Source organism: Xiphias gladius, chromosome 11, assembly GCF_016859285.1.
Source record: "Xiphias gladius isolate SHS-SW01 ecotype Sanya breed wild chromosome 11, ASM1685928v1, whole genome shotgun sequence".
In the NCBI taxonomy this organism is placed as follows: Eukaryota; Metazoa; Chordata; class Actinopteri; order Istiophoriformes; family Xiphiidae; genus Xiphias; species Xiphias gladius.
This window is the reverse complement of record NC_053410.1, coordinates 25135277-25161830: the sequence shown is the minus strand read 5'-3', so window position 1 is coordinate 25161830 and position 26554 is coordinate 25135277. Positions and strand designations below refer to the sequence as shown.

The 26554-nt window shown below is 39.5% G+C and overlaps 1 protein-coding gene across 2 annotated transcripts; it reads right to left on the bottom strand.

Annotated features, from left to right (window-relative positions):
• Positions 1–650: 650 nt before the first annotated feature.
• On the bottom strand, positions 651–23995 carry slc2a15a (solute carrier family 2 member 15a). Of its 2 annotated transcripts, none has more exons than XM_040139490.1 (11): positions 23926–23995; positions 22073–22233; positions 19137–19261; positions 18286–18431; positions 17767–17899; positions 16876–17063; positions 10387–10497; positions 9645–9746; positions 8179–8254; positions 5083–5210; positions 651–1156 (listed from the first exon to the last, which is right to left on the bottom strand). In XM_040139490.1, the coding sequence occupies exons 2-11, from the start codon at positions 22156–22158 to the stop codon at positions 902–904; spliced, it is 1350 nt and encodes a 449-aa protein (XP_039995424.1). In that variant the 5' UTR covers positions 22159–22233; positions 23926–23995; the 3' UTR covers positions 651–901. The 2 variants fall into 2 exon arrangements, with proteins under 2 accessions (XP_039995424.1, XP_039995423.1); XM_040139489.1 differs by having other exon boundaries at positions 23706–23968.
• Positions 23996–26554: the final 2559 nt, after the last annotated feature.

The following is a 26554-nucleotide window of genomic DNA, read 5'->3' as shown; positions in this document are numbered from 1 at the left end:
TTGTTGCTAGCTAGCTAGCTATATAGGAAGATGGCGCCCCCACTGTTAATCACACCTACAAAGCTCTCAGTGGTCTGACGGTTTCTTTCTCTGTCCGATATACTTTTAAATGATGTCTCCGCATTCTCTCTCCAGTTATTTGGGTGAGTGCAATGTTATTATTACTGATTAAACTAATGTCCAGAACATTATTCAGACGATAATTCTGGTTTATTACAACCTGGGCCATCATTCCTAACAACTATAATAACATTGTACTCACCAAAGTAACGGCTGAGATCTGGGAACTTGGTGACATTGATACAATGCAGTTGCACAAACAAATAAACTAAAAGTTTATCCAGATTATCTAAATCTCTTTGTTTGGAGGTCAAATTGAATGTCAATAATTATCCTTAGTTGAACAGGAAAAATATGTGCAGATCCACAGCAAGTATAGGAAGTGGGTATGTAAATTGTGATGAATTTTCTTTTCTGCATAAATTCTCCTAACCTGTTGTTTTATTTCCAGCCTGTCTGATGCTCTAACTGCTCATGTTTTTGTCATGTCGGACTTCTGTCCAATGATTTACCAGACCTCAGCTATTACCTTGGTGAGAACTGTGCTACTAGTATTAAAAAGAAGAGAAGCCAAACCTACGACAAGAGTCAAGTTATAATTAACTGGAATTTTCCTTTAATGGCTCAAACAGACTAAAACATTACCAGGATTGCATATTGAACAATATATTCAGCGGTGTTTGGAACCTGAAATCCTATTGAAAAGTCCAGCTTCACCCAACCAGAGCCCACTGAGTCCAGGTGAGGTGGTGTTTGGTGAATGTGTACATATTGGAAGACAAGAATGGAGAGAAGGAAGTGGTGAGTGGTTTTGTAGTCCCAGTGAGAACCTGAAGCTGAGTTAAGGTACAGAAGAAGAGCTGTCAAACTCCAGTGATGTATGTTCCACACCACCATAACCGTTCATCTTCTTCAGCCTCAGCTGGTCTACGTGGAAAAGGCTCTGGGTCTCTAAGACTGCCTCCTTCTTAGAGAACATTTGGCTGATTTCCATGAACGTCTTGTTTTTGGTCTCTGGGATCACAATGTAGACATAGACGGCCACGGACAGACAAATGGTGGCAAACACCAAGTAGCAGTAAGACCCCGCTGACATCTGTTGGTTGGATGTGGTAGATGGATGGAGGATCATTGGAAGGAATGAGAGTTGGAGACAGAAAAATGAGTTTGAGACAGAGGGTCTGAGAATACAATAACATAATTTTATTAAAAAATAGGGGTCCTTTTCTGGATATAAAGTGAATGAAATGAAGTCATCTATACTTTTTGTAACCCTCCTTCAACCTCATTAATTAATTAACCTTTAGGTTCTCAGTACCTAGTGTATCTATTCATATTACATCAGATATTAAAAACCCAGGCACTTTGTATTAAAATCCAGTAATTAATTCTGTCGTAGAGTCTGTCAATAAATGGTCACATCTCCAAATTTCAATGATTAGATGTATTAATATAATTAAAATGAATATTTTGTCAACTTTTATATATATTTGTTCCAGTCCATTACACTGAAACATCAAACATCATTTTTTGTAAAAGGTTTTATAAAAATTATATATATATATTTTTTTTTTTCTCAATAGTAATATATTACATTATAGTACAATAATCAAGAACAAGATGGAATCTACTGTATTTGCCATATGATGATGATGGCTGTCAGTTTCCCAATTTCTCTTGGTACTATTGTGCCACACAATTACGAGCAGCAACGTTTTGGTTCACAGACTCTACAGATATTCCTAGGTAATAATTGAACAGAATACAACATCCAGTCTGCCTTTATCTATGCAGTAATTCTCCAAAAAACTTGTCAAATGAAAGAAGATACACAAAATCCCTTTATTATGAACACAACTAACGTTTGATTTAGTTTTTGTCCCTCTTTTGTCCCCCCCTCTAACACTTTATTGTTTTGTAGATTTCATTTTAAATGGATAAAACTGCAATTTTGCTCAATCAATCTACGTTCAGTAACTCATTATGACAAAGTGAAAACATGTTTTTAGAAATGTCTTTAAATTTATTAAAAATTAAAAACTAAAATCTCTCATTTACAAAAGTATTCAGACTCTTGAAGGATAATTCAGGTATCTTTTGGTGTCTAAATGATTAATAGGGAATAAAAGGTTTGGAATCATCCAATATTGACCGCGAATGCTATATCCGACAATCGCGAACCGGCTGCAAATGTAATCCAGAGGGGCATTTGTCCGCGTCATAGTATGTCCACTAAACGTGCTAGTCTTTGCCACTGAGACGTTCATTATTATTATAAGTGTCTGACAACATTACGAGAGTTGAGTTGTTGCAGGAAGACAACAGTGTAAAGGTGAGTGAGAGACTGAGCTGTCCGGGGAAGGGTGTAGTAGTGGTACAGAGTTAGAGTTAATATTTTAATGTTATCTAAAAGATTAAAACAGCAAACAATGGTTCATGTTTGCGTATTTCTAAATTGTGGCAACAAAATGATCTGCCACACTTCACAAAGCTTTCACAGACTACCTTTGGGGGACAGGCCAAGGTGAAGTTGTGGCCAGTTGTGCTACAAATGGATGAAAACACCCGTGTCCACAGCGCCTTGCAGACCACCATGTTTGCAGTGGCCATTTTGACAGGGATGACTACTGCCAGTCCAATAAGAGAAGAAATCCTACACCAAAGCACTTTTTCCTGAGGAAAAATCCTTATCCAAGAGAGGAGAGACCTGCTCCAGGCTGAATGGAGGTAATGTTATTAGCTAAAGTTATTTTGTTGACCTGGCATCTTTGCACACAACAGCATGGCAGGATAACAGCTAAAACAATCAATCAATAAGCCAGTAGTATGTACAAAGTATCAATTCAGTCAAGACTAACATAAAAACATTATATATATATCCATTTTACCCTTTTCCGGAGTTGACATTCATAATTATATGAATAAGTGTTATCAACAAGCTTACATTATCTGGGTAATATCATTGCCAAATGTGTGTGCGTAGTGTAAAAAAGTAATATTTATGATTACCTATTATATGACCTAATGTTATAAGACAGTTTTTATGCCAACATTTGCATATCCTATACATTAGGACATACTCGAAAGATACTTGAATGCAATGAATGATGATGGTCATTATTACTTATAATAATAATTATTGTTATTATTATTACTGATAAGATTTGGCGTGACTTCTCTTTTTGTAAAGATCAGCAAACACGCCCCCCCCTGCGCAAATAATACAGGCACTGAAAGGGATATTAAAACAGTGACCAGAAGAAGCGAAATGTAAACAAAAAGGTCTATCTCTGTAGGGTTCCTTTCCATAATGTTATCATACACTTATTATAACAATCTAAGCCTGTCAGTGGCAAAAAAGCACTTTTAGCTCCATCAGATTCGATGGAAAGTGTCTCTGAAAACTGCCATCTGCAAGTCCATCCGAAAATGTTCAGTGGGGTTTAAGTCTAGACTTTAGCTGGGCCATTCAAGGACAGTCAGACTTGTCCTGAAGCCACTCAAGTGTTTCCTTGGCTGTATGCTTCGGGTCGTTGCCGTGCTGAAAGGTGAGTCTCAGGAGTCTCAGGTCACATGCACTTTGGAGCAAGTTTTCTTAAAGGATCTCTGTGTATTTGGCTGCCTTCACCACTCCCTCAATTCTGACTGAGAACTCCCCCCATATCACGATGTTGCCACCACCATGCTTCACCATAGGAATGGTATTATCCAGGTGATGAACAATGCCTGTGTTTGGAGACATAGTGTTTGGAGTTCTGTCCAAAGGTTTCAGTTTTTGTCTCATTAGATAAGAGAATCCTTTTCCTCATGCTCTTTAAATTATATTCCTATTCAAAGTGGCTTCTGTCTAGCCACTCTACCACAAAGGCCTGATTGATGGAGTGCTGATGAGATGGTTGTCCTTTCAGCACATTCTCCCATCTCTGCAGAGGACTTCTGGGGCTCTCATAGAGTGACCATTGGATTCTTGGTCACCTCTCTGACCAAGGCCCTTCTTGCCCCACAGGTGTGTGCCTTTCTAAACCATGTCCAATCAATTTGGTTTGTCACAGGTGGACTCCAATTAAGTTCTTGCCTCATCTCAAGGATAATTAAAGCAAACATTGATGCACATGACCATAATTGGCAGTGACACAGCAAAGGGTCTGAATACTTTTGTAAATGAGGGATTTCAGTTTTTTAATTTCAAGAAATTTGCTACAGTTGTTTGGGTTATTGAGTGTAGACTGATGGGCAATTTTATGCATTTAAAATTAAATCTACAACACAATAAAGTGTGCCAAAAGTGAGGGGGTCTGAAGAATTCATGCTGTCTTATGTTAATAGGAAACAGACATGATTAGAAACAATCAACAAAAGTTGTAATTATGACCATGAAACACACCTGTTCTGGTGAGGTGCTGGCTTGCAGGAAGGCGTCAAAAAGCATACAGTAACTCAGATGCAATTATTTATTTCAACCTCAAGTATCATTTTTCCTGCAGTGGAAAAGGATTCTATGTGCCTGTGAGCACCAGGAGCCTCTGATAGTGTAACAGGAGAAAATGAAGCAAATGCAGCTAATGGAAGTACTCAACATTTTTGAATATCACTTAGTTTTGTCTGTCTAGACTATAGGCCACCATGACACCTGACTTTGGTGGGACTCCAGATGCAACGAGTGTGAGACCATGTTACCGTCAGCAGACCAGAAAGAATACTGCAGTCAGCAAATGGAACCATGAAATTGGCTGTTTCTAATGTAATTTGATTTTTTAAGATGGTCTGTAATCATTCAGTGAGAGTCATGCAAGGGAAAGCTGATCACAAGTTTAAGAGAACATTAAAAGTCCCCAAACTAGTAAGGATTCACTACAGGGAGATTTTAAAAATGTTTAAGAATGGGGATTGGAACCAAACCAAGCAGAGGGTCAGCAATCAGATCGATTAGGTCTGATATCATTAAATATGAAATCGTTCAAAGCCTGAGCACCCCTGGTGGTATTAACATGCCCTGCGTGAGCAGGGGCATGTAGCTCTCACCTGTAAGAAGGGGAAGACAAAGCCCACAGTAAAGTTGGACAGCCAGTTGAGTGATCCTCCTACGATGTAGGCTGCTGGGCGGTGGGACTGTTTAAACAGCTCTGCTGTGATCAGGAAGGGAACCCCCGCTGGAAGAGGAACAAAGCCAAACATATACGAACATCGATACAAATCACACACTGCTGCTGAATGATCTTGCACTGAGTTCACTGAGAGGGGCCCGCCCCAGTTTAGTATTCGTACTTCCATTAGTTTGGGCTGCTCTTGAGAGACAGAATGAAAAGAACAACGGTCAGAATCTGTTTTAGCAGAGGCAGAGATATCCTGACTTTTAGTCCCCTGTATGGGTGAAGCTCCAAAAATCACTGATCCTACATTTTCCTAAATGCAGCTTGATAGTTTCTTTCATTACTCCCACATCTTTCAAACTCAACACCTCCAGTTTGTAACGCTGTAGTCTCCAATCCAAAAATGAGATAATTCCAATGACATCACTGACATGAGTCATCATCAGGGTTATTTTTTTTCCAGGGATTACACAACTGTTTTCACATGCTGAGTTGTTTTAACCATGATGAGTAAACTGACCTTAAAGTGTAAAATGCCTTTTTAGTAATTTTTAAATAACCAAATCAAAATTGCTCATATTTTTCTTAATTTTCGTATGTACAATATTTGTATTTATTTGTATTTAACAGTAATTGATTGTTTTGGTGATACTCCACCACAACAGAGCTGGTGTCTACTGTCACATCATATAGAATTTGATGACACTAATTGTGTAAAGCTACTTAACTATTATCTAAAGCCACTCCAGCACCTGTCAAAAATATCTGTTTTTCATTAGACTGAACATCATTTTTTCAGAAATCACACATGAGGTAGTTTCCTGGAGCCATGTGGAGGTGGAAGAAGGGTTAAAGCAGTACATTTTGCTCTCACAAATCAACTACCTTGTGTGTTTTTTATAAAAAGAAGTGCAGATGAGTCTCCTAACAGGATATTTCTGGGCAAACAAGCAACGTTTCTACTGATGAGCGGCTATATATAGAATATATTATTCATGTTCCTGATTTGATTATTAAGGTTCATTCATCATCTTTCACACCAATAAGGCTTATGAAAGGCTAATTAGAGATAAACGGAATTAGCCAATCTGCTGAGCAGTTGGTACGCATGTGGACAGGAGAGTCATATATCAAAGAATGCATGTTGCTATTATTTTATTATTATGTTCTGTCATTAAAATTGCATTATTTGTCTCTCTTACAGGGGGCCATAGAAGATGGATATGTCATCATGCATAACTGCATGGAGAAAAATAAATATGCATATTAATCACTCACTGTGGAAAACTTTCCCATACCATATATACCATAGTATGCCATAGTTATTCCTATGGCTATTAATACTTGTAAATATTAATAATTAATTAGCAGTTAACAGATTTGACCAACTATGAGTAAAAATGAAGATTAATAGCTTGAGATTTTCAAGGAGTAACAGTAGGTTTTGTATCTTTCATCAGATTAGAGAATCCTTAAAAACGTTTAAGGTTGGACCTCCAGAGGGCGCCATTCAATAATACAAAGCGACCTGAACCTGTGCAGACTATCCAGGTCAGTGGAACTGTTTATCACCTGGGAAGTGGATAAGTCAAGCAGAAAGAGCTCTGATTTTTAAAATTCTGGTGTACTTGAATAATAATATCCCTTCTCAGCTGCATTCAGATCATACTGAAATGACAAACTGACAAGTGGAAAAGTCACCTTGGAGAGCAACTCTGAACCGATGACATGATTGATCACGTCTGATCAGAGAAGGAATAGACAATCAGAGATATAGATCGACCCAACATCTGCCATACAGTACTTTTCAAAAACCCTTACAGTTTATTTGGTGGTTTGTTATTCTGCAGAAGATATATTTGTTATAGGAGAATTGAGTTCCACACTGCAGACTATGAAGATGTTTAGACAGTGATTGTAAATCAAATCTGTGTCAGATTTAGTCTTGTTGTTTGTTTGCAGCCTGATAGAGTAACCTCTATCAAATGGTCAAAAGCAAATAATCGACTAAAACTACTCTAGCCTCAGTGATACTTCTTCAGCTCAGGTATTATGATTATTATGATTATTATTAATTTTATTACTATTATTATATCAACTTCACAAACTTTGCAGCGCTCTGACATTTGTAAGACTTTTCAAGTCAAAATAAGTTTGATAAATTTCAATAAATTTAACTCAATTGATTTTTAGCAGTTGGATAAATACAGGCCCTGGTTACTTTGGATCATCCACAGAACACACTGCCAACAGTCTACATTACAGCTACAATGATATGTCAATTAAACACACAGTAACCAACTGTTAAGGCAACTATTCTAACAACTGATTAATCATTTAGGTCATTTTTTAGGCAAAAATGCCAAAACATCGTTGGTTCCAGCTTCTCAAATGTGAATATTGTCTTTTTCGTAGTCTGCCATGGAAGCAAACTGAATCACTTTGTTGCTCAGACTAAACGAGACATTCGAAGATGTCAGCTTGAGCTTTGGGAAATTGTGAACATTGTTAACTAATTGTGGCCATAGTATGGACCAAATAATTAACTGATTTAATTGAGTAAATACCAACAGTTAAATGAAAATGTAATGTGTATTTTCAGTCATAGTGACTACTTGAGTAAAAAGTATTTGACTGTTCTTCTCTTCTGTTTTCATAATGTGTTAAACCTCTTTTCTTGATGAATATACTGTAACAGCGTGCACACCTGTACGTCTCCCGATTCTTTGTCCACTTTTGTATTTATCTGGAATCTATAGAAATGATGTGTCTGTTCATAGCTCCCCCGACACTATGAGATATGGCTAATAACCAGACCAAAATGAAACCCTGAACAATTGAATAACGGTCAGTTTAGCAGTGTCCTGTTTACAGCGTGGAGTGGTGTGCCTGACGGTACAGGAGGTTCCACTATCAAATGGGTCAGAATGGTGTGGAGCATTGGGTAGTTCTACATCATCACAAGGAGTGAGTAACAAAACATGTTTTCTGACATTCGGGTTTTAACATGCAGTGTAGTGCAACTTGCCTGGACCGATACAGAAGCCAGCGATGATGCCAACCACACAGCAGACACTGATGTAGCGCATGAATGATAAGTGAGCCTGCAAGGAGACGAAACGGCACAGCATGAAGAAGTCGGTTTGTTCACACTGACTTCTTTTCTCTAATGGGAAACTTGAATCCTTTTCCAACACTGCTTCACACCACAGCCCACTGCTCCATGGCACTGCATGTAAATCACTGTTACAGGGAAATGCAGGAATACAGTGCCTTCCGCCAAGTGAAAGTGAAACAGGCACAGCTGTTCCACCCCACACTCATCCCCCTGTCGAACATCTGAGATGCGTTCATTTGTCTTTCCCTCTGCTTACTTCCTCTGCTCCCTCACCTCCACCTGTCCTCTACCAGGAAGCAACTTGTAGAAAGTGAGGAATTGAAGGGACAGAGTGATGATGAGTCAACCTGGAGCCCTTATGTGAGGAGTTAGATTGTTCTCATGTCAGCTTGGGTTTCTTCTAACAGCACATGCAGGTTACGAGCAACGGACACTGCACTGCCTGTAGCTGTGTTTGTCTGTCTGCAGTGTTCAGACTGGAAAGAGCACTATGTTAACAAACACAGAGGTGTATGTTGGTGTGGGTGTGTTGCTGCAGGTACCAGTGAGAAGATGAAATATGTATACAGTATAAGATTGAGGTCTGCTGCAAGATAACATATAATGAAATACAATGAAGGAAAACTGTGGAGTCCACACACTTGATTAAAGCTCCTAAAGCTTCACTGGACTGAAAAATGCAACATTTCAGGAACACGAGACATGCGCAATCCTGTAGCTGCTTAAAAATGCAGACGATTGTAGAGGTGCACTAAGATACACTGGCACAGAAAAGAGACCACAAAAAAGAGGGGGATTTAAACATTTTGTTAAATACACAAAATTCGACTTTTATTTCATAAAATGGAAGAATTCAGTTAAAGTTACTATTTACAAGCCGTGACTGTTGTTGCTATCAATGTGGATATTCAGCATTAAAAAACACCAGTAGTTCAGAACAGGGTTTATGTGGCCTGGACATGAGAGTGCAATGAGAGTGTACTTCTGCTTCATCCTTTTCCCATAGTGCAGCTGCTACAATCACTGCCGTCAAGAACACCATAGATCTGAACAGGCAGTTCTGAGGCGTCTAGTAAAAAGTTATCACATACAGCTGTAAGGAAAACAGAATGAACCAGCGGACCTCGGGTTGACTGGGACTGTAACTGCTGGAAATAATCATATATCATTTTCTCATGATGTCTCTTTAAACTCACGTAGAGAGAAAAAGTACATTCCACTTGCGGCTGACTGAGCAGTTACTGAGGTAGGAGCTTGCTTACTGTCTTTTTTGCCTGTCACCCACATGTCCCTGCACTGGAAAGGTTTGAGTCACAAGACTTTTAGAGAAATACTCTCTCTCACACACACACACACACACACACACACACACACACCTGTAAAATGAGCGTCAGCGTGATTCCTGCACTGCAGATGCCCATCATGGCAAACCCCCCGATCATGAGAGGCCTCCTGCCCAGCTTCTCTATAGTGAAACACTACAGAAGGAGACACAGAGCTCAGGATAGACGCCGTTAAATGAATACACACTGCAGATGCTAGAACAAAGGCCTCAGTGAGATTTAGTATATCCAAGGGAACAACTCGACATTTTGGAAACACGCTCATTTGTTTTCTGTAAAAGAGTGAGATGTTCAGATAATATCAATCTCATGTCTGTGTGTTAGGCACAGAGCTGAGGCCAGGATGTCTTTAGCCTAGCCTAGCATAAAGACTGGAAGCAGAGGCAAACAGCTAACTTGGCTCTGTCCAAAGTTCAGATATATACCTACCAACACCTCAAAAGATCACTGATGAACATGTTGTATCTAATTTTTTTAACAAACAGAAGCATTTAAACCATAGATTGTGTTTTTAGGGGGAGTCGTATTGATATCTGAACTTTGGATGGAGCCAGGCTAGCTGTTTCCCTCTGCATCCACAGCCTTTATGCTAAACTAAGCTAACTATGACTCCAAGTCTATATCAAACAGGAATGAGACTGAAATCCATCTTCTTATATTATCTTACTGTATTTCAAATCAATCAATTATAAAAGGCCTTCTAGATACAACACCAATAAAAAGGTTAGCTACACCAGCTACAGCACAATTGCACCTCTTTCATTTGTAAGTTTACCCCAATGAGTCCAGCGATGATCTCTATAATTCCTGTTCCCGCTGTGGTATATTGGATCTCTGGAGCTGGGATACCCGCATTTTCAAAAATGTTGTTGGTATAGAACCAGATCTGTGGTCGAAAAACAAGCACTTAAAGATGAGTGAGGTGAATTCCATTTTCTCAGTCCTGCTGATCAGAATTCAGAGATTAGTTTGATTCTTAAAACCTTGCACCTTGTGGTGCACTTATATATAAGGTATGATCAGAAAGAATACAATATCATACATTATAGGTGGGTATGTTAGAGGCTGTGACAATCATAGCCAATCACATTCACTACTCTCATCCCCTTTATACACAGGGCTCTCCCCGTCATGAGTTTTCCTCAGAAGAAACTTATTGTTATCTGTGATGTCATTATATTAGCACAGCAACTAAGATATACTGCCAGGATCAGATGATGTCTCTGCCAGGTTTGTTAAATAGAAAATGGTTACCCAGTGTTTTGAATAGAGACACCAGGGGAGGAGAAAGGAGCAGACCCTGTTGATTTGCAGTACAAAACTGAGCAGTTAATCAAAACAAGTCTGATGTGTACATGTGCACAGTATCTGTGGTTATTTTTCAACACTCAGGTGCTGGTTGCACAAAATTTAACCAGTGGATTTGCCACATGTACTTGTGGTTTGACAGTGGAAGTTAATTTACAGTGTGCAATATCACTCCGTTAGAGACTGCAGATGGAACAGACACCTGCTGCCTTCAGACGGCTGTAGAGAGAGGCACCGGAATAAAGGAAAGGCCGTCAGCATAGACTACCTACTAACATTACAGAGCTGGTAAGAATCACTTATTATCTTTCTTATGGCATTAATGCCATAATCAGAGTAAAATTGTGTATATTCTGTGTGATCACGTAAAATGGTTGAAAAACAGAATAAAAGTCGAAAAACCAACAAAACATGAACAAAAGGGTTGTGTGATTCCAGAGAGATTTACGTGGGTGTGACTTTGCCAAATTAAGTGACCAGAATATTACAGAACACTGAGCAGGCAGGCAGCAGAGTACACTCATTCTTGGTACCAAGATTGCAGTTCGAGCTGGATTGGCATGGATTACCTCCTACCGGGGTGCACAGCAAGTCACCAAGAAACCAAACCGGCGCAGTCCAGGAAATAACCTTAGTGCGCTGCAGGAAAATACCAGTTGGGTTTGGGGCTGCATTCCATGCTATGTACCCACACTAGAGCCCGTTGTCTAACATGTCAGCCTGTTTAAGCCTGTTTAAATATGAACACAATATATGAAGTTATTTTTTAATGAATAAAACTTTAGATAGAATAAACATGTGAACTTTCTACTTTCTACAAATGTAGAAGCACATTGGCCTGCATTGACCACACTGCATCTTTTTTAACTACCACCGGTGGTGCTGAATTCAGACATGCTCAGGTCCATAACAGCTTTAAACTCCACCAGGTCCACCAGCCAATTGACACTTGTAATTATTTTTTTTATAGACTTTTACAGGGCACATGTCACATTTAACAGAAATACCATATATGATGACAGATATTCTTATAACATAATATGGCAAAGGTTGTGGTGATAACATTTTCATCTTTATCGCCCAGCTGTAGCTTTTGTTCAGATCTCCTCATGTTTACTCATAACAGAAGTCCTTCTAGAATAGTGATAAGTGGAAAATATAGTGGTGGTGTGAGTAGTGTTACACTGTTCAAATTGGCAGATCTGTGTCCAAATGGACAGGACTGTGACATACAACTCTGTCTGATCTAAAGGTGATAATATGTTAGTGTTGTGTGTACAGCTTAATCTGCTTACCGGCCAAAAATCAATGAGTACTGCCTGAAAGTCCCTACGTGTGGACATGTACAATTTCAATGTGATTGCAACATCTTTCAAATTATTTTATGTGTACAAAAATCTGACAGTCCCCTTGAAAAATTGGTGCAGTCTGTGTGTTGCTTTCAGCCCATTCTTCTCATTGTTCCTGGGTCAGATCGGAAACCAAGTCACCAAATTTAAAAATGTCTAAATCCTACACTTATGGAGCTTCCTGTAAATTACTGCTGCCTTCAGTCACTGACAAGTCCAACCAATAAAATCATCAAAAATACTTCAACAATCTCACCTTTCTTCCTCCCTCTCTCCATACAAATAGACACTTATCTTACACTTCAGATTGACCCTTTATGACCTGTTTCAACAAGAAAGATGTCACATTATTGGAGTAATGATACCTTTTCATTGAAACTTTAACCTCACCAACCCCATGCCTATTGTAGCTATAACAAGCCAATTAAAGCAAAACAGAGGGAACACGCACTCCTGTTGACAAGCCCACGCATCTTTCTGACAAAAAGTCCTCCGTGTCCCAATCACGTATGTACTGTACACCGACTCTGGAAGTCAGTGTGGATTGTTAAATCTGATAAAATGAAAGCAAATGAAAATAAATCTGTTCCATGAGATGGAAGAACAACATCAGTGAAAAAGACAAAGGCAACTTAATCCTTTAAAAATCTTTCTCATAATGACAGTTTCAAATTTCCGCACATACATTTGCATGTAGACTGATGACCTTTGGTGCTTGCCTTTTATCATTTTCTGTTTGCTAAAATAGCATACTATCAAGATTAGTATATATGGACTTGAGACACACTGCTTTTTACACAGCTATAATTACCCACAGTTGGCTGAAAACAAAGCTAGCTAGTTACAAGTTATCTGCGAGCAGTTTGGCTGAGAAGCACAGGTAAAACATAATTTGACATATTGTATGCCTCAAGAAGAAGTGTGGTACAGTGTTGCCATAGAGAGACGGTACACATTTGCTCACATTCAGTTCTATTCAATTTGAGGCTTTAGGGGGAGCAGCACAAGGAGGTGTGTTAACTGGAGAAGGCAGGCAGTGATGGTTAGAAGAGCAGGCAGAGAAGTACACCAAAACAGACAGTTAGCTTTAACTCTTACACACTCACACACAGTCTGTTGGTGTGCCAGGAACTGTGCCAAGGCTCGCAAAACTGTCAGATGCACTTGGAACTAAAGATCACCTTAAGCATCTGCCACATTACAGTCACCATTACTGCCATCCTCATCATCACATCAGTGTACTCAAGAACATCCTAAACATAATCACAATGTTTGTCCCTATCACCTTCATCATTGTCATCGCTCTTACCATCCATATCATCGTCACCATAAGCATTATCAACATCAGGAATGATTGGGATCATGTTTATCAGCTTGCTCATCCCCATCACCATCCTCATCTCATTATTCTTATCATCATTATCATCATCAGCACCGTGCTCATTATCATTATCTTCATCATCATGCTCATTATTCTCATCATCATCATCATCATCATCCTTATTATCATTATTTTCATTGTCCTCATCACCATCTTCATCATCATCCTTCGCATCCTCATCCTCATCAAGCATAAGCAGTATATCACCTCAGTCAATGCCTTCATCACTGTAATCATTATCATCACCCTTGTTGTCACTGTCAAGCACAATAATTATCTTTATCATCACCATCCCCGTTATCACTGTCATGTTCATCATAATGGTCCTCATGATTAATATTAATTTGAATGGTTTTCGTTAGACTATCATATATCATCCTTCTCATTCTAGTATTGGTGTTTTCATCGCCAGTATCTCCATACCTGTCCTCATCCTCAGTGTTGCTCTCAGTATGTGCATGTTTCAGCACTGCTCCACTGTTGTGGGCAGAGATAATTAGCAGGTAAAAATACAGCCCAGAGAAGGGCATGCTAATGAGTTCAGCTCCACAGCTTACAGTATGCCCTCTCTGACCCGGGCACCCTGGTAATCATTTGAATAATTAATTAAACTCCAGGGCATAATTCAAAGAAGGAATTTGGCTAATTGTATCGGCAGAAAAACGATGACACTGGCTTTTGGCTGTATTCACAAGACCACACAAGGCCTATGAAACAATTAGGAATCATTTAGGCCTGTTTTCATCTCAGTGTCTTTATCTAACAAGCTAGATCAGATGGGGGAGCAGTAGAAACAGGGGGAGTGGAAAAGGAGAACAAAGAGGGTGAAAAGTGGAAATATAGTGCAAGCGAAAAGAGCCAGATCTGACTAAAACCATCTGATGTTGTTTCATTGGTAGTTTGTGCCAATTTGTGCTGCTCATCCAAACACCATTTGGCAGCCAACAGCTGATGGTAAACATGCACAAAGAGGGGCTATAGAGACAGAATACGTCTGTTAATACCCTTTAAAGCAAACACCTGCTAAACCTTGAAATACCATCTGGACAAAAACACTCCTTTATAGATTTGGAATATTTTGGGCACCTTTTGGGGAAATGCCAGCATAACTATAGATAACTATATGTAACATTAATATTTGTTTTGGCAGAGGTTTGGTCAGTGTGGTCTTAGTCACATGACTGAGAGTAGAGCTGGACTCAAGTCTTAAATCTGGTGAATTTAGACTTGGCATCTTAAAATCAATAGAGACACTCAACAACAACAAATTGATGACGTCCCTTTGACTTCTGTTTGATGAATCATTTCTTCATGGATCAGCAGCATTTGCATTGCACTAGAGCAAGGGAAAGGTGTGTCTGTCTGCACACATCAGCAGGAAGACAAAAGGTCACACTTCAGATTTGGACGAAAACATGCACAGCAGCATGTAAAGCATGCAGCTCAAGCACTTCAGACTGAGACACAAAGACCTCAAACTATTTTACATTCAAGGCTTCACAAAGAACGGTACATTTAGGCAAGTGTTAATGACCAGCTATGGTTTAAGTTGACGTCAGCTACAAGCCAGCATTTATTAGTTAACCTTGCAAACATGAAATCAATGAGTCCTTCAGTCCAAATCTTAGCCAAACATTGTCTTTTGAAACCAATTAACAGCATAATGTTGCCACTGTTCCTGATGTAATGATCTCCGGCTATGGACTGACAAAATAAACCTTAGGACCTGGACTTGACTTGGATCTTGTTGATCTAATTAGTTGGCTGTCTTTGTAATTATTTATTTTTTGAGTATTTTTAGTATGTTTAGGTTGTTTAACCTCTGAATTTCAGACCTCTTGCACTAAAGGTATAACGTTATCTTTTACCTTTATGGTACTTTGTGTATATTAAAATGTTCTGTGTGTATGGTTTTATTATTAGTACGTTGTTTGAAGTTTGTCATGTCTGGACTATTACACTATGAGCTCATCGGCAATAAAGTTAACTCAACATTTACCCTCTGCTCTACAGAGCTTTACCTTCTTTTAGCTCATTATTGTGGTTTTCAGGCTGGCAAACTACAACAAGCAGCTGTGAAAAGCCATTGTACTCTACCTGCTCAGCTGCAAACAGCAGACAGTAACAGTTCATTTCTAGCTGGTGAACATAGTGGAGCATTTAGCACCTAAAGACCCAGATATTTGCCTAAGGAGTTAGAAGAGACCAAAAACAGCTAAAAGAGAGTGAATATTGAATTTCATCAGGTGGACACAAACACCAAACCACAGAAAAAGTGGTGGGTCAGATGTGTCATATGTCAGATATGTTTTCTCAGCATGTTTCACTGCCCCAATAGCCAAAAATCAATTCACGCAGCTCTAATATTATTATTTAGCACTTAAACTGTGAGGACGATTTGAAAATTTTGGACTAAATACTTGTGATAGTATCAAAAAAGACAAAAGGGCTCAGTCACACATTGGTAAAACAAGGCTTATAATGCATGGATATGAACTGCAATTTTCTTATCCTCCCACAGTCATTTGGAGCTTTGACAATGTAAGAGTGTTTGGCAATTTACCAAAATGACAGTTGTACATCTGTGGGCAGGTCCCCTTCTCAATGTGTAGTCACTAGCCATCTGACTGAGTTACTCTAGCGAGTCGATTCCTCTCTCACTCTATTTCCTCTCTCTGAATCTGTTTCTCTGAAAGTTAGCATTTTTCAGACTTCAGTCATTTTAAGCTCATCATCTGTGACAGACACAGTTTTTGGCTGTTTGACAGATTTTTCTCCCTTGTTTATTTCTGCAGTAAAGACATCGGGAGACGCTATCAACTCATTCTTAGTCGTAGCGTCCCGCAGGTTAAAAGCTTAAATGCTGACTAATCTGAAGTACTCAGTGTATACGGACTTGAAAATGCTTGCTAGCCTAGCAATATTAGCCTAGACTACAAACGCCCATAATGCAACACTCTTGTTGCATGTGCTCTATGCATTCAAAAAGAATGTAATGCAATGTATTCTGATGTAATGAACATGTAATTGTCTCATGCTCAAATATAAGATGATACACACTTTTTCAGGCCTAATTTCCAGAAAAAAGTATCATATCATATTTGGGCAAATGCGGTATCCTTTCAGGGCAGTAGAGAACTCTCAGCATAGTATGTTCTGTTTGGCTCAGGCGCCGAGCCTAAGTCTTACAATGACAGGAAAACCTTAATGTTGAAAGAGTCCTTACAGCATCGATGCCAGACAGCTGCATGCCGATGTTGATGACCACCACACTGAGCACCTGCCAGCGGACTGTGTCGTCCAGCAACAGTTTCCATACTGACAGCGTCTCCACTGATGACAGGGAGCGCTGCTCCTCCTGCATCTCTTCAATCTCAGCCTGGATGTTACACTTGTCTCTGTACCACTTCAGAGCTGAGAGACAGGGGACAGGGCGCAGAGTGATTACAGCACATCATGGCACATCTGAAATGCAAGTCATTATAACTGCACCGCTCTAATGTAATGCCCCCCCCCCTGGGCTGTGGGGGTTGGGTTCTGTCAGCTTCTCTTTTTTTTCACTTTGTTGTTCTGTACAGATGAAAATTGGATAGTTTGTTCTTCTGCTCCGCTCTGTTCCGTGTGGTGGGGCTAAGCTACACACACACACACACACACACACATGCACACACACACACACACACACACACACACACACACACACACACACACACACACACACACACACACACACAAACACACACACACACATGCTTACACGTGATCTTGGGATCTGGTAGACTGGAAGTGATATGAGACATCGGCTACATTTACTACTGTTACTCCAGATGCCTTAGGGGGCAGGGTGCCCCCTAAGGCAATGGTAGGGGAAACATGGATACTGATGACACACTCTTTTATTACTGAAGCTACACAAAACTCAAAGCTGCCAAAGTGGAATAAAAGAATGCTTGTCTCAAAATGTATTACTACTAAACTGTGACAAAGCAGAAATTATTTTTATTGGGCCAGTTAATTTCTCGAATTTAATTGTACTTCTTTCCTAAAATGTTATAGCCGATGTTCTCTTCTTCCTGTAAAGCTTCCCCTTGATGTGCAGCAGTACCACGTCACTGACCTGTGATGGTGGCGTGGACGTTGTGTTTCTCAATCAGCAGGTATCTGGGGCTCTCCGGGAACCATGGCAAAAGCATCAGCTGGATGAACGTGGGCACCACCACCACTGAAAGAAAGAGGGGCCAGTGCTCCTCCTATAATAGTTCCGACACAGTTAGACTTACACACATGCTGAGAATGTCACTCTCATTGGGTCAGTGTGAGCCTTAAAAGCAGGCAGCACTGATGATGTGAAGACAACAATATCACCATTTTATCAAGAAAGGATTTCTGCCATAACGTATGTGAACAACCAACAAAATCAGCACTTTGGGCTCTTAGCTTGGTAACACTAAGCACATGAACGTTAGTTCTTCAGTCACTTTACCGTGTGTACAAGGATAGTAATTGGAAAACACATGAAATTTTCAAGTTGCAAAATTGACATTTTTACTTTGAGTTTCATTAATTACTTGTGACGTGTGACTTGCTTCAATCCCTTGCACATGCTGCCAGTGTTAAAAAAGCAGTGTTTGACTACCTTTCCTAGAAGCTCATGTAGGCCGAGGATTTGGGCAGCAAAGACTCCGGTGCCAATAAAGATACTCGGCACGAGACCCAGGAAGCCTCGCAGGTTTTTAGGTGCTATCTCTCCCAGGTACATTGGTACAACACTTAGAGAGATGCCTGCAGTAGCAAAAGAGGAGAAGGAGAAGATATATGGCCCTCTTCATACCTGGCATTAACATGCATCTTGGGTGATCCGATCACAAGTGGACAGCTCTGAGTACAGGTGTGAATCTACCCAAGATACATTGAGTATGCATTGTGATCTGATCACTCAGACCACATTCAGAGTTGGTCTGGGCCGCAGTGAAGGACCCCCTACTCAATTGACATCCTCTGCGTAAGCGGATGTGTGTAGTCATTCGCAAACAAATACAAATCATACAAATTGCATAAGCTGGCTTTGTCCATGATGTCTGAAAATTTAGAAAAACCCATAGTGCTATATTATGAGTGTGTCAAACATCAATTTGGTCTGTCTGGAAAACCCCAAGGAATAGACTCAGTATTTTTTTGATTTTTTTCTTCTTCCTTTAATTTCTGGAATGATAGACACGCATTTGCTCTTTGCAAACAGAGTTGATTTACGTGTTAAATTGCATATAAGGTGAGGAGGTGAGATCAGATCACAAGTGGTCACTCGAGATGCATGTGGAGACACATTCTAATGCCTGGTGTGAACTGACTTGCTTAGAGCTGTCCACTTGTGACTTGACTTACATGCATTTGGCCACATAGTGAACATGGCCAATTGTATACAGCAATAAATGGGTGCAGCTCAGTGTTCAGTGGATGTAGAGTGTGTGTGTGTGTGTGTGTGTATACCCGAGTGAATTCCTGTGATGAAGCGGCCAAAGATGACCATCTCAGGTGAACCACAAATCCTGCTGAAGCCCATGAGTGAGCCAGCAATAAACACCAGCACTGTTGTGTTTACCACTGTTCCTTTCCTGAAAATGCACACACACACACACACAAGCAGCAGGGAAACATTACGAATATACATAAAAGCATATGAGCCAGAGGTTTATGAAACAGGGATGGTGGCAGCAGCGACCTCCTCCCCTGATATAGACGCAGTCATAACGATAGACATGGTTGCCTGTATAAGTTCTGATTAGCCATAAAATGCTATCCCAGCTCACAAGGGGAGTCATAAGTTGTGATTAGCCATAAAACACTGCTGTGTGAAGAAAGTGATCAGCCTGTAAATGGGATTATAAATCGCCTGCTTTTCATTTGCATTTAAATGTCCGCTGAAGTTCTATGAAATAGTGGAGATGAATGAAGCGTTCAGCTGACTTGCACTGTATATAAAGATTTTTTCAACCTGAAGAAAAGTCCTCTGCAACTTGAGGGCTGGTGTACTTCTGAAGGGCATAGAGGACGAAATGATGCTGGTGCACTCTGAAGGACAACAGGGCATCAGGGGAGGGGGCAAAGGTGTTATCAGCGGCTCTGAATACAGAGGACAGAGGCGTATGTTGGTGTTTCTCTCTCTGTGCCTTATTTCCTCATGTGTTACCTCATTTATTTTACTTTTGTATATGAAACACTGCATATACTCGACCATATTTATCAGTGGATCAGTATCAGTATATTTTCAGTATTGTATGTTCTTTGGTGTGAGTGTGTGTTAGCCGCGTGCGTTCAGGTATTCATGTAGGCGGCAGCACCAGATGCTGCTGAGTGTCTCTCAGGCTGCCACTGCCAATTGGCCACTACTCACCTTCGTGGTTGGACAGTCTAGGGGGATTATTGGTGTCAAGACGGAGCAAAAACAATGTCCAAATACAGCTCTTAGGGCTGCTGAGGACAAATGTTCCCTGCATGATGTCAAATTCTACACATTAAACAGAAGCAGTCTGAGGAGTTATCATTATGATCTTTATCAGTCTGTACTGACAAATCACAACATGCAACTTTTTGTCTCTATAGACTGATTCAGATACTTAAAGAGCAACTGGTAGGCTGGATTTAGGACTTTAGTTTTCTAGAAAATTATTAATACTGTACAGTCCTAGTTGAAATTTTTGGTACCCCTGAATTTTAAGTACAGAATTTAGAATATCATAAATATATATATAAATTAATGCAAATTAACCAATTTTGTATATCCAAAACATTTTAATAAAATGTTCAAAGTTACTGAACAACAAAAAAGAGCTTTCATATAGTGAAATAAAACATACGGACATAAAAGTTATGTTTAACACAATTATTGGTACTGTTTTGATGAATTTAAATTTGTTCCTCAAACAAAATAAAAAACAAATAAGACTCACCTTTGCTTAGTTTTCAGTGTTAAATTGACCTGAATCAACCAAGGAATGATGGTTTTACTGCTTAAGAAGGGACTGACTGTTTCCAATTTTTTTATCGAAATGGCGAAGACAAGAGAGCTGTCTGAGAGCATCAGAAATGCTATTATCAAAAAACATAACAATTCCAAAAGCTACAAGGCAATTGGCAAAGATTTTGAAAGCCCTGTTTCAAAAGTTCTTAATGTTATCAAGAAGTTTCACAGTCATAAAACTGTTAAGAGGCTTGTTGCTAAGAAGAAACTCAGTTAGAGAAGACTGAGAAGGTTGATGCAGATTGTGGCAAAAACCCCAAGCAAGACATCTAAAGAGCTTCAGGCTGACCTGGAGCAATCTGCAGTTGTGGTTTCAGCATGTACCATATGTCACACACTAAACCAAATAGGGCTCCATGGGCGAAGGCCAAGGAGGACACCACTATTGAAAGAAAGGCACAAAAAGGCAAAGATTAATGTTTGCAAAAACTTTCATAGATAAGCCACAGTGTTTCTGGGATTATGCTCTATGGGCAGATGAAAGCAAAAGTAGAGCTCTTTGGGAATGCAGTGCTTCAGTTTGTTGATAGGTGACAAAATGAAGCCCATAAGAAAAAGAGCAGCCTACCTACAGTAAAACATTGCGGAGGTTCTATCATGCTGTTGGGCTGCTTTGCTGCGTCTCAAAGGAATGAGGAAATCAGAAGATTACAAAGGCATATACCAAGATATTCTTTATTCTGTACTTAAAATTCATTAGTGCCAATATTTTCAGCCAATACTGTATATGGTTTTATAGGTTTACAATCCATAACATCAGAAACTCAGAGAAAAAATTCATTTTTGAGTAATGTCTTGAAAAACTTTTTCTTTTTAAAAAAAAAAAAATTTGCATTTTGTGACCAGTCCCCGCTGGGCACTGTGGACTAGTAAGTGATAGTTATTCTGGGTATTTGTTAAATAGTTAAATAGTCTTTTTAAATTAGTTTTAGCTTGCATTTAATTTTTTTTCATCCTGGTGAATAGTTGTTTTTGTTATTTTTGTACACAAAATCCAGCTGGTCAGACCATGGGTCCACAGGCTGAAACGGCTTTCGTGTCTTGGTGTTTGAGATGGGATACATAGCCTGTATAAATGTGTGTATATGTGTGTGTGTAAATATATATATATATATGTGTTCATTTGTGTGTGTGTGTGTGTGTGTCAGGGTATAGTACGATATGGTCAAGGATTGGTTAAGTTTAGGTGACAACAGCTAAAATATAGATATGTACAACTGGGTTTGTGCGTGGCTCAGCTGTTTGCATGTGTGTCTGTTTTGGAGTATATCAAGGCCTTAAAACTACTTGGGTAGAGTTGGGGAAAGATTGTGGTCGTGGTTGAAAGAAACTAAGTTTACTGCAGTAGAACTGGTCTAGAATCCAGAATCCTCGCCTGAACAATCTGTGAAAACAAATGTCTTACCTGCCAAAGCGAGTGACCAGCATGCCCACGATGAGGGAGCCCAGCAGACCTCCAATAGCGAAGACAGAAACAGTGAGAGAGTACATGAGAGTCAGGGTCTCCCCACTGAGTCCTGTTCCATTACGACTCAGCACTGTCTTGTTGTAGAAGTCCTTTATGTACTGAGGATTTGAGGGAGAGTAGAAACAGGATGGAGGAAAAGGAAGTTCTTATAGGATATCGCAGAAAGACTGAAAAACCATGATGTATGAACGAAAGGTAATTCTGGAGGCATGGGTGAGACTGACTGACTTAGACCTGGACAGAGACGCAGAGCTGGTGGTCAGAACTAAGCAGCCATGAGAAGCTGCTGTCAGACTCGCCGTGTCTCTGCTGAAGACAGGGAGTCTGCTGGAGCTTTGACAGTCACTCTCAGAACATTTATGCCTCTTTCAGAGAGTAACTGTGTGGGTACCTGTGTTTTACCTGGGATAGCAGCTCTGCTACAAGAGGCTTTCTGGTGTGTGTGTCTGTGGGGGATTGTCAGTACGTAGCCATAACCCTGCTGTTTATTAATGTTACTGTTTGTCAGCCCTAAATATCTTGTTAAGCTCTGAATACAGCACGGTTATTAGTGGTCCCATGTGTTGTGTTCACTGCCACTGCAAAGGAAATAAATCTTGTTCATGTGTAACATCGTTTTCTAGGTGCTCATCAGGCTGGCTGATGCTAACGTCACCAGCAGCTCTACCACAGTCGGTGTTTCAAGTTACGAAATAAAACTCAGAGTTAGGGAGGCATGAGAGAATTCCACTGAACCAAACTGTCAAATCCATGCAGATGGAGACAAGATCATTATGAGCAGAATGAATGAGCAGTGATTCGAATGTATAATGAGAAGCACAGACTGGGGCTAAGCTGGTTTAGACAGATTTATTACTAAACATTAGATAAGTTAGTGTTATTTCTCTAGTGAACACCTAGAGCAAGATGTAGATGGTTGACTGTACACATTAATAATGAATCTTGCTCAGTCCCTCTATACACACACACACACACACACACACACACACACACACAGACACACACACAATAAGCATGGTGTGATATAAAACTACTGTCAATAAAAAACCACAAAAACACATGCATGCAGAAGATGTTTTTCTCCATTTTCCATTGAAACTGTAACAAACTGATTTCCAAACTTACATAAACTACAGCTTCTCTTTTCTTTCCAGACCATCTCCTTATCACCAAATGTAGAACACTGAGTCATAGTTCTTATCTTCAAAGGTTACTTTTTATTTAGTTTGTGCGATGAAAAAAAGGTCATCAACTAATATATTAAGTTTCATTGAAGACATGAACACTGCTTAAAGTAGATTAATGGACTGCAGGTTCAAAATGAAAAAAACAATCTTTTCTACTGGTATTTTTGCGAATTTGATACGAATTGAGTTTACACTTGTACATACTGGCTCAAGGGAACAGTCATATCCTTGTTCTCTGAAGTCAGAAACTGACAAAACGATTCACCTTCTCCCACCTACTCAGCTTTTATTTGTCACCAAACTAACTCTCAGACATATAGATGAAAGCATTACAACCTTAAACAGTGGTACTAACTCCCTTGCGTACTGTGTGACACAGTTACCTTTGATCGATGGAGGGAGTGAGTCACTGACACACGTTTTCCCCTCATGGCAAACCGTGGCTGTATGCGCTGGCTGCTGAGACCATTCACTACTCCAAACACATGCATACCCATATACAGCTTCTGCTAATACCAGCTCTCGTACAGACTCAATGCCCTCGAAACCTCCATTACATGCCAGACTGCTGCCCGTACACCGAAGAATGCTGAAGAGACTGACCGGGAGCTCCGCGGTTCGCCAGATTCGTTCATGTACCAGAGTCAGAGAGTAGGCTCAGTGCTTGTTAGCCTGCTAGCCTGTTAGCCAGGTTATTTTATTTCTGCTACTGTCATTACCAACTCTACCAACGCCTAAACACAGACACAGACACACACACACACACACACACACACACACACACACACACACACACACTTGTGTTTGCATTTAATTATATATTTATGTATTATTTATTGTAAAAATGATATAATTAAATTAAGTAATTATTCCCAATTTATCAGCTTTACGTAGCCTGGAGCTTAATGTTTTGGTGTTTTTGGAGAATAGTGAAGCTTATTGTTCAACTTCCACTGGATACTCACATATCATGTTAGTTTTTCCTGCACTCTTTGACCTGGAAGGTGAGTAACACCAAATATACAACATTTAGAGGTCTGCACCCAGTATAAACTCTCAAGCATCCAGACACTAAATCTGACATTTTTAAATTATATATTTATGTATTATTTATTGTAAAAATGATATAATTAAATTAAGTAATTATTCCTAATTTATCAGCTTTACGTAGCCTGGAGCTTAATGTTTTGGTGTTTTTGGAGGATAGTGAAGCTTATTGTTTAACTTCCACTGGATACCCACATATCATGTTAGTTTTTCCTGCACTCTTTGACCTGGAAGGTGAGCAACACCAAATATACAACATTTAGAGGTCTGCACCCAGTATAAACACTCAAGCATCCAGACACTAACTCTGACATTTTTAGCTCCCTGTCTAATCAAATCCCTTTTTTTTTCTTTTTAGCCTCAGTGTCCTAAACAGTTTACCATATGCTGAGTTGGTGGACCAGCATCAGTTCCCCCAACTGCAGGAAGAAGACTGGCAGACACATTCAACCGTGGCTTCTATGCATGTGACTTTCCCTCAGTTCAAAGCCTGATTTTGACCACAGTAACTCAGGAGGGCTCTTTTAATCTACCCGAAAACATCAACATCTCCGCAGATTTTAGTTCAGATTTTATTCTTTCCCCAGGCATATCAACTCTTGGCCTGACAAAACATCTTTCAGACCAATTAAATATTAATAGGAGTAGTAGTAGGATGAGAAGCAAACATAAATAATTAGATTGAATTAGACTGGTCTTCTGCTTCAGAAATAAAAAGAAAACCAGTAGAAAAATGATTCGTAAAAATATGTATAAAATGTTTTAAAGGGCAAAATCATTACAACAAGCTCCTTGTGAATTCTAAAATGTGCCTCTCCATATTCGGCTTTAGATGAAATATCATGCGGCTGCAGAATTATTGGTTTGTGCACCCTCGTTTTTTCTGTCGAGCATGCTAGTTAATTTGCTTTGCCGGTTGTTATTAGCTAATACTGGTAGTTATCAATGTTATAACGTTATAGAGAGCCAAAGTGAAATCTGAAATTCCAGCTTTTTTTCTAAAGCTAAGAAAGCTCCTTTCATAGTTACAATGACATTTTTAAGAACATAAATGTCTAAAAATCCAGTCATGGAATATATAACTATTCTCAATAGTACGTCTCGAGGAAGATGTTTGTTCTATCTCAGATTCATTTTGCAGCATGACAACAGGCCCAAACATACGGCTAAAGTCATAAAGAACTATCATTAGGGACAAGAAGAACAAGCAGTCTTGCAACAGATGGTCTCACCCCCACAGAGCCCTGATCTCAACATCATGGAGTCAGTCTGGGATCACATGAAGAGACAAAAGACACTGAAAAAGCCTAAATCCACAGAAGAACTATGGGAAGTTCTCCAAGAAACCTGGAACAACCTACCTGCCAAGTAGCTTGAAAAATTGTATAGAGGTGTACAAGGATAACTGGTGCTGTTTTAATTGCAAAGGGGGGTCGCAGGAAATACTGATTAATTTAGGGTTTTTGTCTTTGCTGCACTTTATATGAAGTTAACTGATAAATAAAAACAATATACTCACTATACTTTAGCGCCTAAAACCTTTACACAGTATTGTATTTCTAGATGAAAATGGTAATTTAAAAAAAATCTAATATCTTGATTAATATATCTCTTTTTAACAGCTTTCAACAAATACTATTATCCACAAGCCCAAAACCCTCATGAGTTAAACTTCAACAGCTTGACAGAGAAGGCCAGCTGAGTTGCCACTTTAGACATAGCTGTGCCAATAGCAGGATGTGGACTGTAGTAGATGGAGATTACAGCTAAAATATCAGAAATATGGCATTAGAAGAGAGCCATAGCGATAATGAAAAAAACAGCAGTTGCAATGACATACATTACTAAAACTTCACAGGAGCTATAGTTTATTATGCCAATGATTCATCATTGCCTAACTTTTATAAGATTGTGAAGGGTTCAGATTCTAAAAGCAAGTGGTGGTGAGGTCATGTATCTAAGAATATGGATAGTAAACCCCCCTGGACCTATTAAAGAAATGCCAAATGAGCTGTAGGAGTTACAGAAGCTGGTGGGACAGCAGCTCGCCCAGAGGTGATGTCAGGACTTTGGCTCTCTATTAAATAGTGGACACCAATATTTTTTTTTCTTTTAATTCTGGATTAAACAGAACAGTTGTGTAAATGAAAATACTCATCCCTCTATTCTCCTGTCCCTTTGCACT